Consider the following 12,500-nt stretch of genomic DNA (forward strand, 5'->3'; position numbering starts at 1 on the left):
GCCATGGCAACACACCGCAAGAGGAACTGTGGTTGCTCTGACTAAAACCTCTTTCTTGAGAGCCAGCAACCTCTGCGTGCTACGAGACCCACACTACGGCCCACCTGACCTTGTGTTTATCCATTTTAATGAACGGAGCAATGAGAAAACTCAATATACCACCAGAGCGGATAACCGCAACAGGTTATAGGAGCCACAGCCTTACTTAACCAGCACCAACCACCAGTTTCACATGGAGACATCAACAACTGGCAGGAGATGTTGAAAGGACACATTCATAGCGCACTAAGAGGAATTAAGCAATCGTTTATAACCATGTGTCATAGTGTGATGTCAAACAGGCAGTGAGAAGTAAATATTACTCTGGAAAATAATTGTAAGAATTAAACATATGATTGCATAATGTATGACAGGTGAAATTATTTTTTAAAATTATATAAATAGTTCATTACATCACAACATGACTCTCGATTGGCTCAACTGAATATTTATTTATTTATTTATTTTTTGGAGAGGAAGTTTAAAATAAAAATATATATGAAAAGTATATTTGAAAATATGAACACAAATATAAAGCACTTTTAATTGAAAATTAATAAATACAAACAAATAAATAAGCAAAACCCAAAACAAAGTACCTACACAGGCGCTTTCCACCTGATTTGGCAACTTCCGGTTCATTATAAGCTCTAAAGTAAACATCTAGAGTAATAAGTAGATAAAAAAACGTATTTCTGATTACAATGCTATATTAAATTGATAAAATAGCAAAAACTGAACAATATCAAGCTGCAAAACGAGCTCTGTGTGTGTTTGTAAATGAAACTTAAACAGAACTCGTGTACACCGGAAGTCTCGCTCATTCAAATTGCAAATGGCGGTTCTTACGAGAAAAATATAGTGGATTATAATCAATAAATCGAAGACTTCATTGAATAAAACAGACTATTTCAGCGTACACTCACCTGACACTCGCTGGAACGCATCTTCAGCACGCGGCTCTTGTTGAATTTGATCTGTAAAGATGCTCCTCGGGCCAGCCGACAGAAGCTTTGGCTTATAGCTTTTATCGCCACCATAATAACAATAATAATATTGTATACAGTGGACAACACAGAAACTGTAAGATTTACCTTAATCCCGTGATTTTGACGCGCCTCCAATTCAAACAGGTGATATAATCAGCTGACGCGCATGCGCAGAGCGCTCAGAGAACGGTTGTTAGAAGGGATACAGCTGCGGTCTTAAGTTGACGACAATTATTTATACTATTTATAAAATTAATTAATAAATTGTATTTTATTAGCGTCGATTCCTACTCCAACCCTAAACCCAACCAACGCAGTTATGTAAATAGGGTAATTATACAGAGTACTCATATTATTTATTAAATTACCCATTTGTATTTTACTAGCGTCTACCCCAACCCTCACAGTAATGTAAAAAGGAGTAATTATACCCATCATTATTCATATTATTTATTAAATTACCCATTAAATTGTATTTTATTAGCGTCTACCCCTACCTAAACCCAACCAACACAGTATGTATAGAGTAATTATACAGAGTACTATTCATATTATTTATTACATTACCCATTAAATTGTATTTTATGAACGTCTATCAGCAACCACGAGTAATGTAAAAATATTAACTATTGTTGTAGGCGTCAAAAAATGTGCTATATTGATGTGCGGATCCACAGCTGTATCTCGTCTAGACTTACCTCAGAGGACGTCAATACCTCCGTATTTGAAACACACAAAGTATATTCATTTTTTAATCAGATGAAATATGATTTTATTTTGTTGTTATATAGGCTAATCCATAGACTATAAAATAGGGCTAATCCCACCTTGTTAGCTATTAGCACAGAATTTTTAAGTGGCCTACAGTTGCTGTTTCACCTTATAGCTTGTTCACTGGTGTTGTTCATGATGTTATCATATTGTGTTGATTATTTACATACAAACTCACGCCTGCAGCTTTCTTTTTTCCGTTTGGTGACTTTTATTTCCTCCATGAGGAGCCACTTTTTCATTACACAACGCCAACACTTAGCCACATCTGTACAGGGCTATGTGACATGTTAATCAGAGAAATACCCAAAAATATGTTTAGTTTCAGTGTAGCATTGAGAGCTGTGTTTTTTGTGTGTGTTTTGTCTGTGTGCACATTGGTGTAGATGCTATCTGGTGATCCGAGTACATGTTTCAGTCTTTCTTTAAATTTTCGAGTCTTTGAAACTGAGGTAAAGGTGTTTATATTCACACAACCGGATTTTGGATTCAAAAAAATCCTAAAGCAGACTTTAACAAGGCTAACATGCTGATTAATTATACGAACTGTTATGAGCACAACTTCTGACTGACAGTCTTTATATTGTTTACTGCTACTTTGAATATCAGGTCAGAAATAGCATGACTCCAAAGCATTTAGCTTTAACTCCTGACAGCTACATTGATAGTCATTAGCTTCTACTATGATTTCACTATTTAGAATTACTAACTAAACTTTTCTCAAATTATATTAAGAAGGTGAAAGTCTGAATACAACTTTACCCCATTAATGTAGAATTATAGAAGTGTGTATAAGAAATCTGGAGTATAATGCTGATACTAAATACAAAAGCTATAGCACATATAGGCTAATTACCATTATTCAATTTAATTTGAATAAATACAGTAATTAATTAAGAATAAATTACATTTATGTTTAATAGTCAACTTATAAGACATTAGGACACTTTATTGCAGGAGTAAATGAAGAAAGAGGGGTGACGTGATGAACTAGTGGTTACCCTGCTGAAAAATCCAGCTTAAACCAGCCTAGGCTGGTTGGCTGGTTTTAGCTGGTTGACCAGCCTGGTTTTAGAGGGGTTTTGGCCATTTCCAGGCTGGTTTCCAGCCATTTTCAGCCTGGTTTTAACTGGTCTGGCTGAAAAATGACCAGCTAAATCCAGCTAACCAGCTTGACCAGCCTGGTTTAAGCTGGACATAGATGGTTTTGGCTGGACTCCCAGCTTGGCTAGGCTGGTCAAGCTGGTTTTAGCTGGTCATTTCTGACCAGCTAAGACCAGGCTGAAAATGGCTGGAAATCAGCCTGGAAGTGGCCAAAACCCCTCTAAAACCAGCCTGGTCAACCAGCTAAAACCAGCCAACCAGCCTGGTCTGGATTAGGCTGTTTTTAGCACTGTCGTCTCACAGCAAGAAGGTCGCTGGTTCGAGTCTCGGCTGGGTCAGTTGGCGTTTCTGTGTGGTGTTTGCATGTTCTCCCTGTGTTGACATGGTGCTCCGGTTTCCCCCACAGTCCAAATACATGCGCCATAGGGGAATTATTAACTAAATTGACCGTAGTGTATATATGAAGTCGGAAGTTACAGTACTGAGTTTTAGCTGAAAGGGCATCTGCTGTGTAAAACATTTTCTAGAATAGTTGGTGGTTCATTCAGCTGTGTCAAGTCCTGATGAATTAAGGGACTAATAAGCCAAAGGAAAATGTATGAATCAATAAAGACATGGTCGTGAATCCAAAACTAAAGCAAGTAATTGATTTCAAATGCAGCTCCCGTGCACCTCATAAGCAAAGCAGTCGGCTCATACAGAAATATATTCATGTGTCACAGAGGAGATTTGCATGATTATCAGCGTGCACATCAGTAAATATGAGCATGAACAAGAGCTCTGCTGTCAGACTGACGCTCTCTGACGCTTCACACAACAGGTGAAAGGCTTCTTTATACATTATAAATGTATAATAATGTGCATTTTAGTGTTCAGAATTATAGATAAATGTTGTAAAAAGTGACTTTTATTGTCATTATTATTAGTTTGCAGTGCTGTATTGTCTGGGTTGGTGTTGTATATTATGCTACAAGTACATTTTCAGAAATTTTACACACTTACTTCTCTATTTCTTAAACTACATTATTTCAAACGACTAAAATGTCAATAAACTTCACTTTGTTAAACTGTAGAGTTGAATTCTCAGCATCAGAAGAGGACAGAGCGAAGATCAACATCCCACAATGCAATTCACAACCACAAATAAAGCCAAAACATATATATTTTACAGTGTATACAGTACAGATGATGTGTTATTTAGGATTATATTTAATGTCATTTGTAAACAGATTGAATGTGAACGCAGCTTTCTTCATGCTTGTTTGTTTGTTTATTAAATGACTTATATGATGAGGAAATATTTTAGAATTAAAACATTGAATTGAGAGCAGATAAACAGGGATTTTTGTGTGTTTTCTGAATGACAGGACGAGGAATCATGAGGGAGTTTGTTGTAACGCTGCTCATCGCTGTCTGTTTTTATTTCGGTGAGTGTTTCATAGTTAAAGCTTTATATACTTCATATGATATCAAGAAGGGCAGCACGGTGGCTCAGTGATTATAGCCAAGCTCCAGTCCCGGCTGGGTCAGATGTCGTTTCTGTGTGGAGTTTGCATATTCTCCCTGTGTTGGCATGGGTTTCCTCCCGGTGCTCCGGTTTCCCCCACAGTCCAAACACATAAATTGGGCGTAGTGTATGAGTGTGCGTGAATAAGTGTGTATGGGTGTTTCCCAGTACTTGGTTGAGGCTGGAAAAGCATCCGCTGTGTAAAACACACACACCCTTACACAGACAAACCCGAAGGAAAATTAATGAATTAATGAAACGATGACAGGAAAAAGAAGACCCTGAGATTGGATATTGCTGTTGGATTAGATTTTATTTAGAGTTAACAGTTTAGTTTGGATTTAACTAAATGAACGTTTTGTGATCTTGTCAGTTTGTTTTTTGGATGTCCATACATTTTTAAAAGTTTGTACATTTATATATTATTTATTTTTGTGTTTATTCATTTATGTATTTGTGTTTTTTATTGTTTATTATTTGTATTTATAATTTATTACTGTGTTAATTATTTTTGTGTGTTTTTGTTATTATTAATTTTTGTATTTATTATTTGTATTTTCTCATTTATTTTTATATTTATTATTTATGTTTATTATTTATTTATTTATTATTTGTGTTTATTATTTATTTGTGTGTTTATTTATTTGTGTATTTATTATTTGTGTTTATTATTTATTTTTGTATTTATTTTTTGTGCTTATTTATTTGTATTTATTATTTATTTTTGTATTTATTATTTATTATTTGTGTTTATTATTCATTTTTATATTAATTATTTGTGTTTATTATTTATTTGTGTGTTTATTTATTTGTGTATTTATTATTTGTGTTTATTATTTATTTTTGTATTTATTTTTTGTGCTTTTTATTTATTTGTATTTATTATTTATTTTTGTATTTATTATTTGTGTTTATTATTCATTTTTATATTTATTATTTGTGTTTATTATTTATTTATGTGTTTATTTATTTTGTTTATTTGTCTACTGTTGAACACAAAACAAGATATTTTAAAGAATGCTGAAAAAAAGCAGCCATTGACATCCATAGTAGGAACTAAACATACATTGAAAGTCAATGGCTGAGTTCTTACAGCATTCTTTAGTTCTGTGTTTCTCAACCACATTCCTGGAGGACCAACAGCTTTGCACAATTTCCACGTCTCCTTAACCAAACACACCTGACTCATGTCATCAGCTCAATAGCAGAGACTGAAAGACCTATGATGGGTGTGACAGATAAAGGAGACATCCTAAACAAGCAGTGTTGGTGGTGCTCCAGGAACATGGTTGAGAAACACTGATTTAGTATATATTTCCATCTTTAATTGTGATGATAATAATATTTAAGCCCCCCCCCCCCCCCCCCCCCTCTCTCTCTCTCTCTCTCTCTCTCAGCCACGGAACTGAAAGCATGTGATCTGAATGAATGTCTGATCTGTGATTTATATCCAGGTACAAATTCAGCTCTATTATCATCTATTATATTATAAACTGTTGATTTTAACAGCCTATGTACAAATAATCTGATATATAAATACATGTTTTCCCTCAAGCGTCATGTCCAGCATGCCTTCCAACATCACCAAACTGCAACATCAGTAAGTCTTGGACGAAAATTATTATCAGCAACAAATTGGATAAAATAAAATAATCTCCTTATCAATTCCTGCAGGTCTTCCAAACAACTGCACCATGAAAGGTAGAGTTATTCTGCATTTATACTATGGTGTCTGTTGATTCTAGTGTCTGAATAATAATGCTCAGGTTAGTGTATACTCCATCAGCTGCTTTCATCTGTTTGGCGCCATCTCGTGTCTGAATAATGCGCAGGTTAGTGTATACTCCATCAGCTGTATTCATTTGTGTTTGGGTGTTTGGCGCCATCTAGTGTCTGAATAATGCGCAGGTTAGTGTATACTCCATCAGCTGTTTTTATGTTTTTGGGTGTTTGGCGCCATCTAGTGTCTGAATAATGAGCAGGTTAGTGTATACTTCATCAGCTGTTTTCATTTGTGTTTTTGTCTGTTTGGCGCCATCTAGTGTCCGAATAATGCGCAGGTTAGTGTATACTCCATCAGCTGTTTTCATTTGTGTTTTTGTCTGTTTGGTGCCATCTAGTGTCTGAATAATGCGCTGGTTAGTGTATACTCCATCAGCTGTTTTCATTTGTGTTTGGATGTTTGGCGCCATCTAGTGTCCGAATAATGCGCAGGTTAGTGTATACTCCATCAGCTGTTTTCATTTGTGTTTTTGTCTGTTTGGTGCCATCTAGTGTCTGAATAATGCGCAGGTTAGTGTATACTCCATCAGCTGTTTTCATTTGTGTTTGGATGTTTGGCGCCATCTAGTGTCTGAATAATGCGCAGGTTAGTGTATACTCCATCAGCTGTTTTCATTTGTGTTTTTGTCTGTTTGGTGCCATCTAGTGTCTGAATAATGCGCAGGTTAGTGTATACTTCATCAGCTGTTTTCATTTGTGTTTTTGTCTGTTTGGCGCCATCTTGTGACTAAATAATGAGCAGGTTAGTGTATACTCTATCAGCTGTTTTCATTTGTGTTTTTGACTGTTTGTCTCCATCTAGTGTCTGAATATTGTGCAGGTTAGTGTATACTCCATCAGCTGTTTTCATTTGTTTTTGTCTGTTCGGCGCCATCTTGTGACTAAATAATGAGCAGGTTAGTGTATACTCCATCAGCTGTTTTTATATGTTTTTGGGTGTTTGGCGCTATCTTGTGACTAAATAATGCACAGGTTAGTGTAGGCTCCATTCAGCCAGTTTAATTTCTGTCAGCTTTGCGTTCAATCACAGAGTTAATAAACTATTACAGCTAATGTTTATGTTTTGTGGCCAGCAGCTATGTAATAAGCATAATAAAGTACATCCAGATGGTTGTTTTCTCAGAATAAACCCTTCAGTCTTCTACAGCAGTGCTTAGCTTCACCTCAGGCTGCTGATAAACCTATCAGGCTTTATTCTGAGATGGATCTACTTTATCCCAAACACATTTTAGGCAATAACAAAAGTAATTTTTCCTGATATATGTACTGATTTCTCTGCTCTGCTCCTGTATGTTGTCCTGTTTCTCTGCTGTCCAGTGTTAAATATAAGCACAGACCCTGAGTTACCGGTGCCGGAGGGAAAGAGTGTGACCGTAAACTGCTCTGTTGACCTGCCAAACACCTCATTCAGCTGGATCAAAGATGGAGAACTGCAAACTAATGAGAAGACATCAATGTTACTCATCAACACACTCCTGGAAAGCACAACGGTGGAGTGTCACGTCAACAGCAGCATCTGTGGAGCCTTCAATAGTACTTTAACTATTACTGTAAAAGGTGACTGAACTGCACACATACAGTCAGATCATGCACAATTATATAGAGTTGAAGTCTAAATGTAACTAAACCCTGTTCAATTTGTATTAACCAAATATAAATGTTTAACAACCAAACCAAAAATGAGCATCCCCATAAACTTCTGGAGTCATTCATTATATAGGCTAATTTCTGACAGGGTTAATCCTGGTAAATCTAAAGTTCCAAGTTTACAATCTTGATGTTTTTTTCCCAAATCCTGGATTTACATCTTGCAGTTTTGTTTATTAAATTCAATTTTCCAGATTCAGATTTTTTACACACAATTTTACATCAAGTTTACATCTTGCAATTCTGACCTTTTATTTCCAAATCCTGAATGTACGTGCATCTCACAATTCTGATACAGATTGACAATTGTATACTATTGAAGTCCAAATTTTATTAAATCCTGATTGTTTTTCTTTTTTGAAATATAAATGTTTAACATCCAAAACTTAAGATCCAAAGCTTAACATCCAAACCAAAAAGTAACATCCCTGAATGTCTGGAAACTGGAATTTTATAGGAAATCTATCTATTTTACAGGGTTAATCCTAGTAATTTAGAGTTTATACTCACAATTTTACATCGTTTATATCTTGAAACTAGGGATGTAACGGTATCAGAATTTCACGGTACCTCGGTATGAATGGCACGGTACGGTATTTATTGAATAATTTACAGGAAAAGCAAAACTAATGAAAGGACTCGAAAAAAGTGCCAAAAGAGTTTATTTACCTCAGCACTGAACATATCAATGACATACAAATCAGCCATCTATCTGTAAGTTTCGAAACAGGAACTTCAATTTTTCAATTTTAATAACAAAAAAACCAATAAAATATAAAAAAAAAAAAAAAGTTTCAATTCAGTATTGTTGAAAACTCGTCACATTCAACATTTAATCACTCACTCACTTAGATAGAGATGGGTTTTTTAAAGAAAAATGATCATATAACTATAATCTGGTAAAAGCTGGGGTCTCTGAGCATGTCCCCTGCAACAGAAAATAAACCCTCTTATTTGGGACTGAGGTTTCTGGGACAGAGAGATCTGATTTAGCCAAGGTTGACAGCAGTGGGTAACGTTGTGCATTGTCTTTCCACCACTTGAGAGGACAAGCCATGAGTGGGATAGAGGTCTCTTTACGGTACAAGTCAATGTCTGCATTAATCTAACAAGTGTGCTGTGTTCTGCAGTCCCCATGACTGTTATTAGTCGTATTCCCCAACTTATATTTCACCACAGTCTAGCAGTGCCTGCATACTGTTTTTTCTTTGTCACCTTTTCTCCTTTCTCGTATCTTTTTAAAAAAGAAACCGAAATGCTTCCACACATCCGATTTAAAACCCGCTTTAGGTTCAATCATTTCCATTTCCATATTGAAAAAAATTACTACTGCAGTATGACGGTATTAACAATATTATTACATCCCTACTTGAAACTCTTTTTTTTTTTTTTCAAATCCTGGATTTACATTTTACAATTCTGATTTTTAAAAATTATATTATTTTTAGATTCAGATTTTTTAGATTCAGACCAATCTCAATTATGTACAGTTGAAATCAAAATTAAACCCTGTTAGATTTGTATTCTTTTTTCAAATATAAAGGTTTAACAAAGCAAAATTTCCTATATTGGTTTTTTTTTTTCTGAAGGTCTCATTTCTCTGAGTGTGCCTGTAATAAATTTGTTTTTTAAATAAAAAAAAATTAACTCAATATTTCTATCAACCCTTTAAAGAATTTTCCTCTAGCTTACATGTAATATTTATTAATTGTTTTTAAAATTGCTTAGTTTTTTGTCTAGTCTTTTTATGCATGTATCCTTGTATGGTATGTATCTTTTACCCATGCACTTTTTAAAGTGCTCTGAGATGCTATAAAGGTGCTATAAAAAAGCTTTATTATTATTATACATTATTTAAAAAATATTGAATAATGATTACAAATGATTTTAAGTTACTTGAACTTATTTTAATACATTAAACAGGTTTCATCAGTTACATTTGTTACGTTATGCCAAGCTTAACTTAATATGTTTTAATTGATATAAGTTAAGACGACTCATTTGATTCAACTGAAAAAATTCAAAGTCAGCAGGAATTGTTTTACAGTGCAGGAATAAATGACATTTAAAAATATCTTCATAATGAAAAATAGTAGCAACATTGTAGCGATATTTCAAAATAGTTGCGTTTTTGTGATCACATAAATGCAGCTTCAAAATAAAAACAATTAATTAAAAATAACGAATGATAATTATTCCTCTTCAGAACAGAACAGGCGTGTTTATGTTTATGTTTTAGGTTTTTATTAGTGGTGTCTCACCTGCCCTGTGTGTGTGTGTGTGTGTGTGTTCTGTCCGTCAGCTGGTGATTATCTGGTGATTATTCTGGTGTGTGTCGGAGCCGCTGCTGCTCTGCTGATGCTCTTTGCCATCGGGATGAAGGTCGCACTGAGAAGAGGACAAGGTACATCTGTAAAACACACACACACACACACACACACACACACACACACAAACACAGTTCTGGCTTTTCTAAAGTATGTTTGCAGGCTTTATTTACAAACACTTCATAATATTTGCTTTCATTCGACTCTCTTGTTTATTAAACAGGTCATTTACCAACAATAATGCATTCAAATTAAGATAAAAAGCATACCAAACTATTATAAATATGCAAACGCTGCATGAAGAGGTCAAAGAATTGTGTGTCTGACCCACTTCTGTTCTTCTGGCTTACTGCTGTTACATTGCCCATGCCTTAATGATGCTCACATCACACTGAAGAATCAAAACACAACAGCAAAAGTTAATGTTTAAACTAAATGATCTTTCAAAAAACGTCTCTCTCTCTGTGTGTCTCTCTCTCTCTGTCAGTGAAGAGTCGAGCCAGAAAGATGGAGAGACAGCAGCACATGGAGAACATCCACAGCACAACCAGCACCGTCAACACTGTCAGCAGCTACTACTGACACACACACACACACACACACACATGCACACCCGCAGACGCACACACATTTTTATATTTCAGAATTTTTTTTAATATTTCAACATGAAGGTGAACATTATTAAATTTTAGTTGCACATTTTTATGCGAATAAAAGTAATTATTCAACAACTTTTTGAGACTGTCTTGGTTTAATTGTGTCAGAAATAAACTTCTAGTATGTTTTTGATCATGAGTTGTAAAGTGGAAGAAATGTCAGTATAATCCAGTTAACCGTGGAGGGTGCTGTGGGAGTATGGGGTCAGAGGCGCTCTGTTAAGGGTCGTCTCGTCCCTGTATGAACAGAGTAGGAGTCTAGTTCACATTGCATGGTTCACATCACAAGTCAGACTGGTTTCCAGTGCATGTAGGGCTCCGGCAGGGCTGCCCTGTCACCAATTCTGATTATAATTTTTATGGACAGAATTTCAAGGCGGGCGACGCAGTGGCGCAGTAGGTAGTGCTGTCTCCTCACAGCAAGAAGGTCGCTGGGTCACTGGTTTGAACCTCAGCTTGACTTGGCTCAGTTGGCGTTTCTGTGTGGAGTTTGCATGTTCTCCCTGCGTTCACATGGGTTTCCTCCGGGTGCTCTGGTTTCCCCCACAGTCCAAACACATGCGGTACAGGTGAATTGGGTAGGCTAAATTGTCCGTAGTGAATGAGCGTGTGTGTAAATGTGTGTGTGGATGTTTCCCAGAGATGGGTTGCGGCTGGAAGGGCATACGCTGTGTAAAAACTTGCTGGATAAGTTGGCGGTTCATTCCACTGTGGCGACCCCAGATTAATAAAGGGACTAAGCCGACAAGAAAATGAATGAATTTCAAGGCGCAGCCTTGGGCTGGAGGGGGTCCGGTTCGGGGAACACAGGAATTCATCTCTGTTATTCGCAGATGATGTTGTTCTGTTAACTTTATTGAACATGGACCTTCTGCATGCACTGGGGCGGTTTGCTGCAGAGTGTGATGCGGCTGGGATGAGAATCAGCACCTTCAAGTCTGAGGCCATGGTGCTGCTCTGGAAAAAGGTGGTTTGCCATCTCCAGGTTGGAGGAAAGTCCTTACCCTAAGTGGAGGAGTTCAAGTCTCTCAGGGTTTTGTTCACGAGTGAGGGAAGGATGGAGCGTGAGATTGACAAGTGGATTGGTGCATTGAAGAAAGAGCTGAGGCAAAAGGCAAAGCTCTCGATTTACTGGTCAATCTACGTTCCAACTCCCACCTATAATCATGTTCTCCCCGTGTTGGCGTGGGTTCCCTCTGGGTGTTTCGGTTTCCTCTATAGTCCAAACACATGTGCTATAGGGAAATTGATGAACTGAATTGGCCGTAGTGTGTGTGTGTGTGTGTGTGTGTGTGTGTGTGTGTGTGTGTGTGAATGAGTGTATATGGGTGTTTCCCAGTACTGGGCTGCAGCTGAAAGACCATCCATTGTGTAAAACATATGCTGGAATTACATCTTACAAATGTAAGATGTAATTCCAGTAATATATATATATATATATATATATATATATATATATATATATATATATATATATATATATATATATATATATATATATATATATATATATAATCAAGCTCCTGTGTAAGTCTCTCATATAAATAATGTTATTTTAAAACTTTGCAATGTAATTTCTCATGTGCATCTGTAGTAACAGCACACTGAACTAAATAATGCATGAGATTTACAAGATTTTTCAAAGTAAGTTTGCAAAATACTGATATGGGCTAAATGT

The 12,500-nt window shown here is 36.0% G+C and overlaps 2 protein-coding genes across 4 annotated transcripts in view; one reads left to right on the plus strand and one right to left on the minus strand.

Moving 5' to 3' along the window:
* rgs14a (regulator of G protein signaling 14a) overlaps positions 1-12,500 on the minus strand; it is a 438,366-nt gene that overhangs the window by 28,073 nt on the left and 397,793 nt on the right. Inside the window, exon 1 of one of the 3 annotated variants that reach the window (XM_087280201.2) lies at positions 1,134-1,187. The exons of 1 other annotated variant lie outside the window; for it this stretch is intronic. Coding sequence is in view for 1 of the 2 variants with exons in the window: in NM_201304.1 (NP_958461.1) it covers positions 966-1,079 (114 nt within the window). In the remaining variant the exon portion in view is untranslated. 3 annotated transcript variants of the gene reach the window in all.
* Positions 3,565-10,897, plus strand: LOC103912050 (uncharacterized). Its single transcript, XM_087281220.1, has 8 exons — positions 3,565-3,723; positions 4,271-4,330; positions 5,808-5,864; positions 5,966-6,010; positions 6,085-6,111; positions 7,510-7,749; positions 10,142-10,243; positions 10,654-10,897. The coding sequence occupies exons 2-8, from the start codon at positions 4,282-4,284 to the stop codon at positions 10,746-10,748; spliced, it is 615 nt and encodes a 204-aa protein (XP_087137346.1). The 5' UTR covers positions 3,565-3,723; positions 4,271-4,281; the 3' UTR covers positions 10,749-10,897.

This window comes from Danio rerio, chromosome 14 (genome assembly GCF_052040795.2).
Source record: "Danio rerio strain M-AB ecotype USA chromosome 14, GRCz13ab, whole genome shotgun sequence".
Taxonomy (NCBI): domain Eukaryota; kingdom Metazoa; phylum Chordata; class Actinopteri; order Cypriniformes; family Danionidae; genus Danio; species Danio rerio.

What these genes read in the sequence shown, in the direction of transcription:
- LOC103912050 (XM_087281220.1), top strand. Translation starts at nt 4,282, where the DNA reads ATGAGGGAGTTTGTTGTAACGCTGCTCATCGCTGTCTGTTTTTATTTC. An exon ending in GATCTGTGATTTATATCCAG is followed by an intron (nt 5,865 to 5,965) that starts GTACAAATTCAG and finishes TTTTCCCTCAAG; the next exon opens with CGTCATGTCCAGCATGCCTT. An exon ending in ATCACCAAACTGCAACATCA is followed by an intron (nt 6,011 to 6,084) that starts GTAAGTCTTGGA and finishes CAATTCCTGCAG; the next exon opens with GTCTTCCAAACAACTGCACC.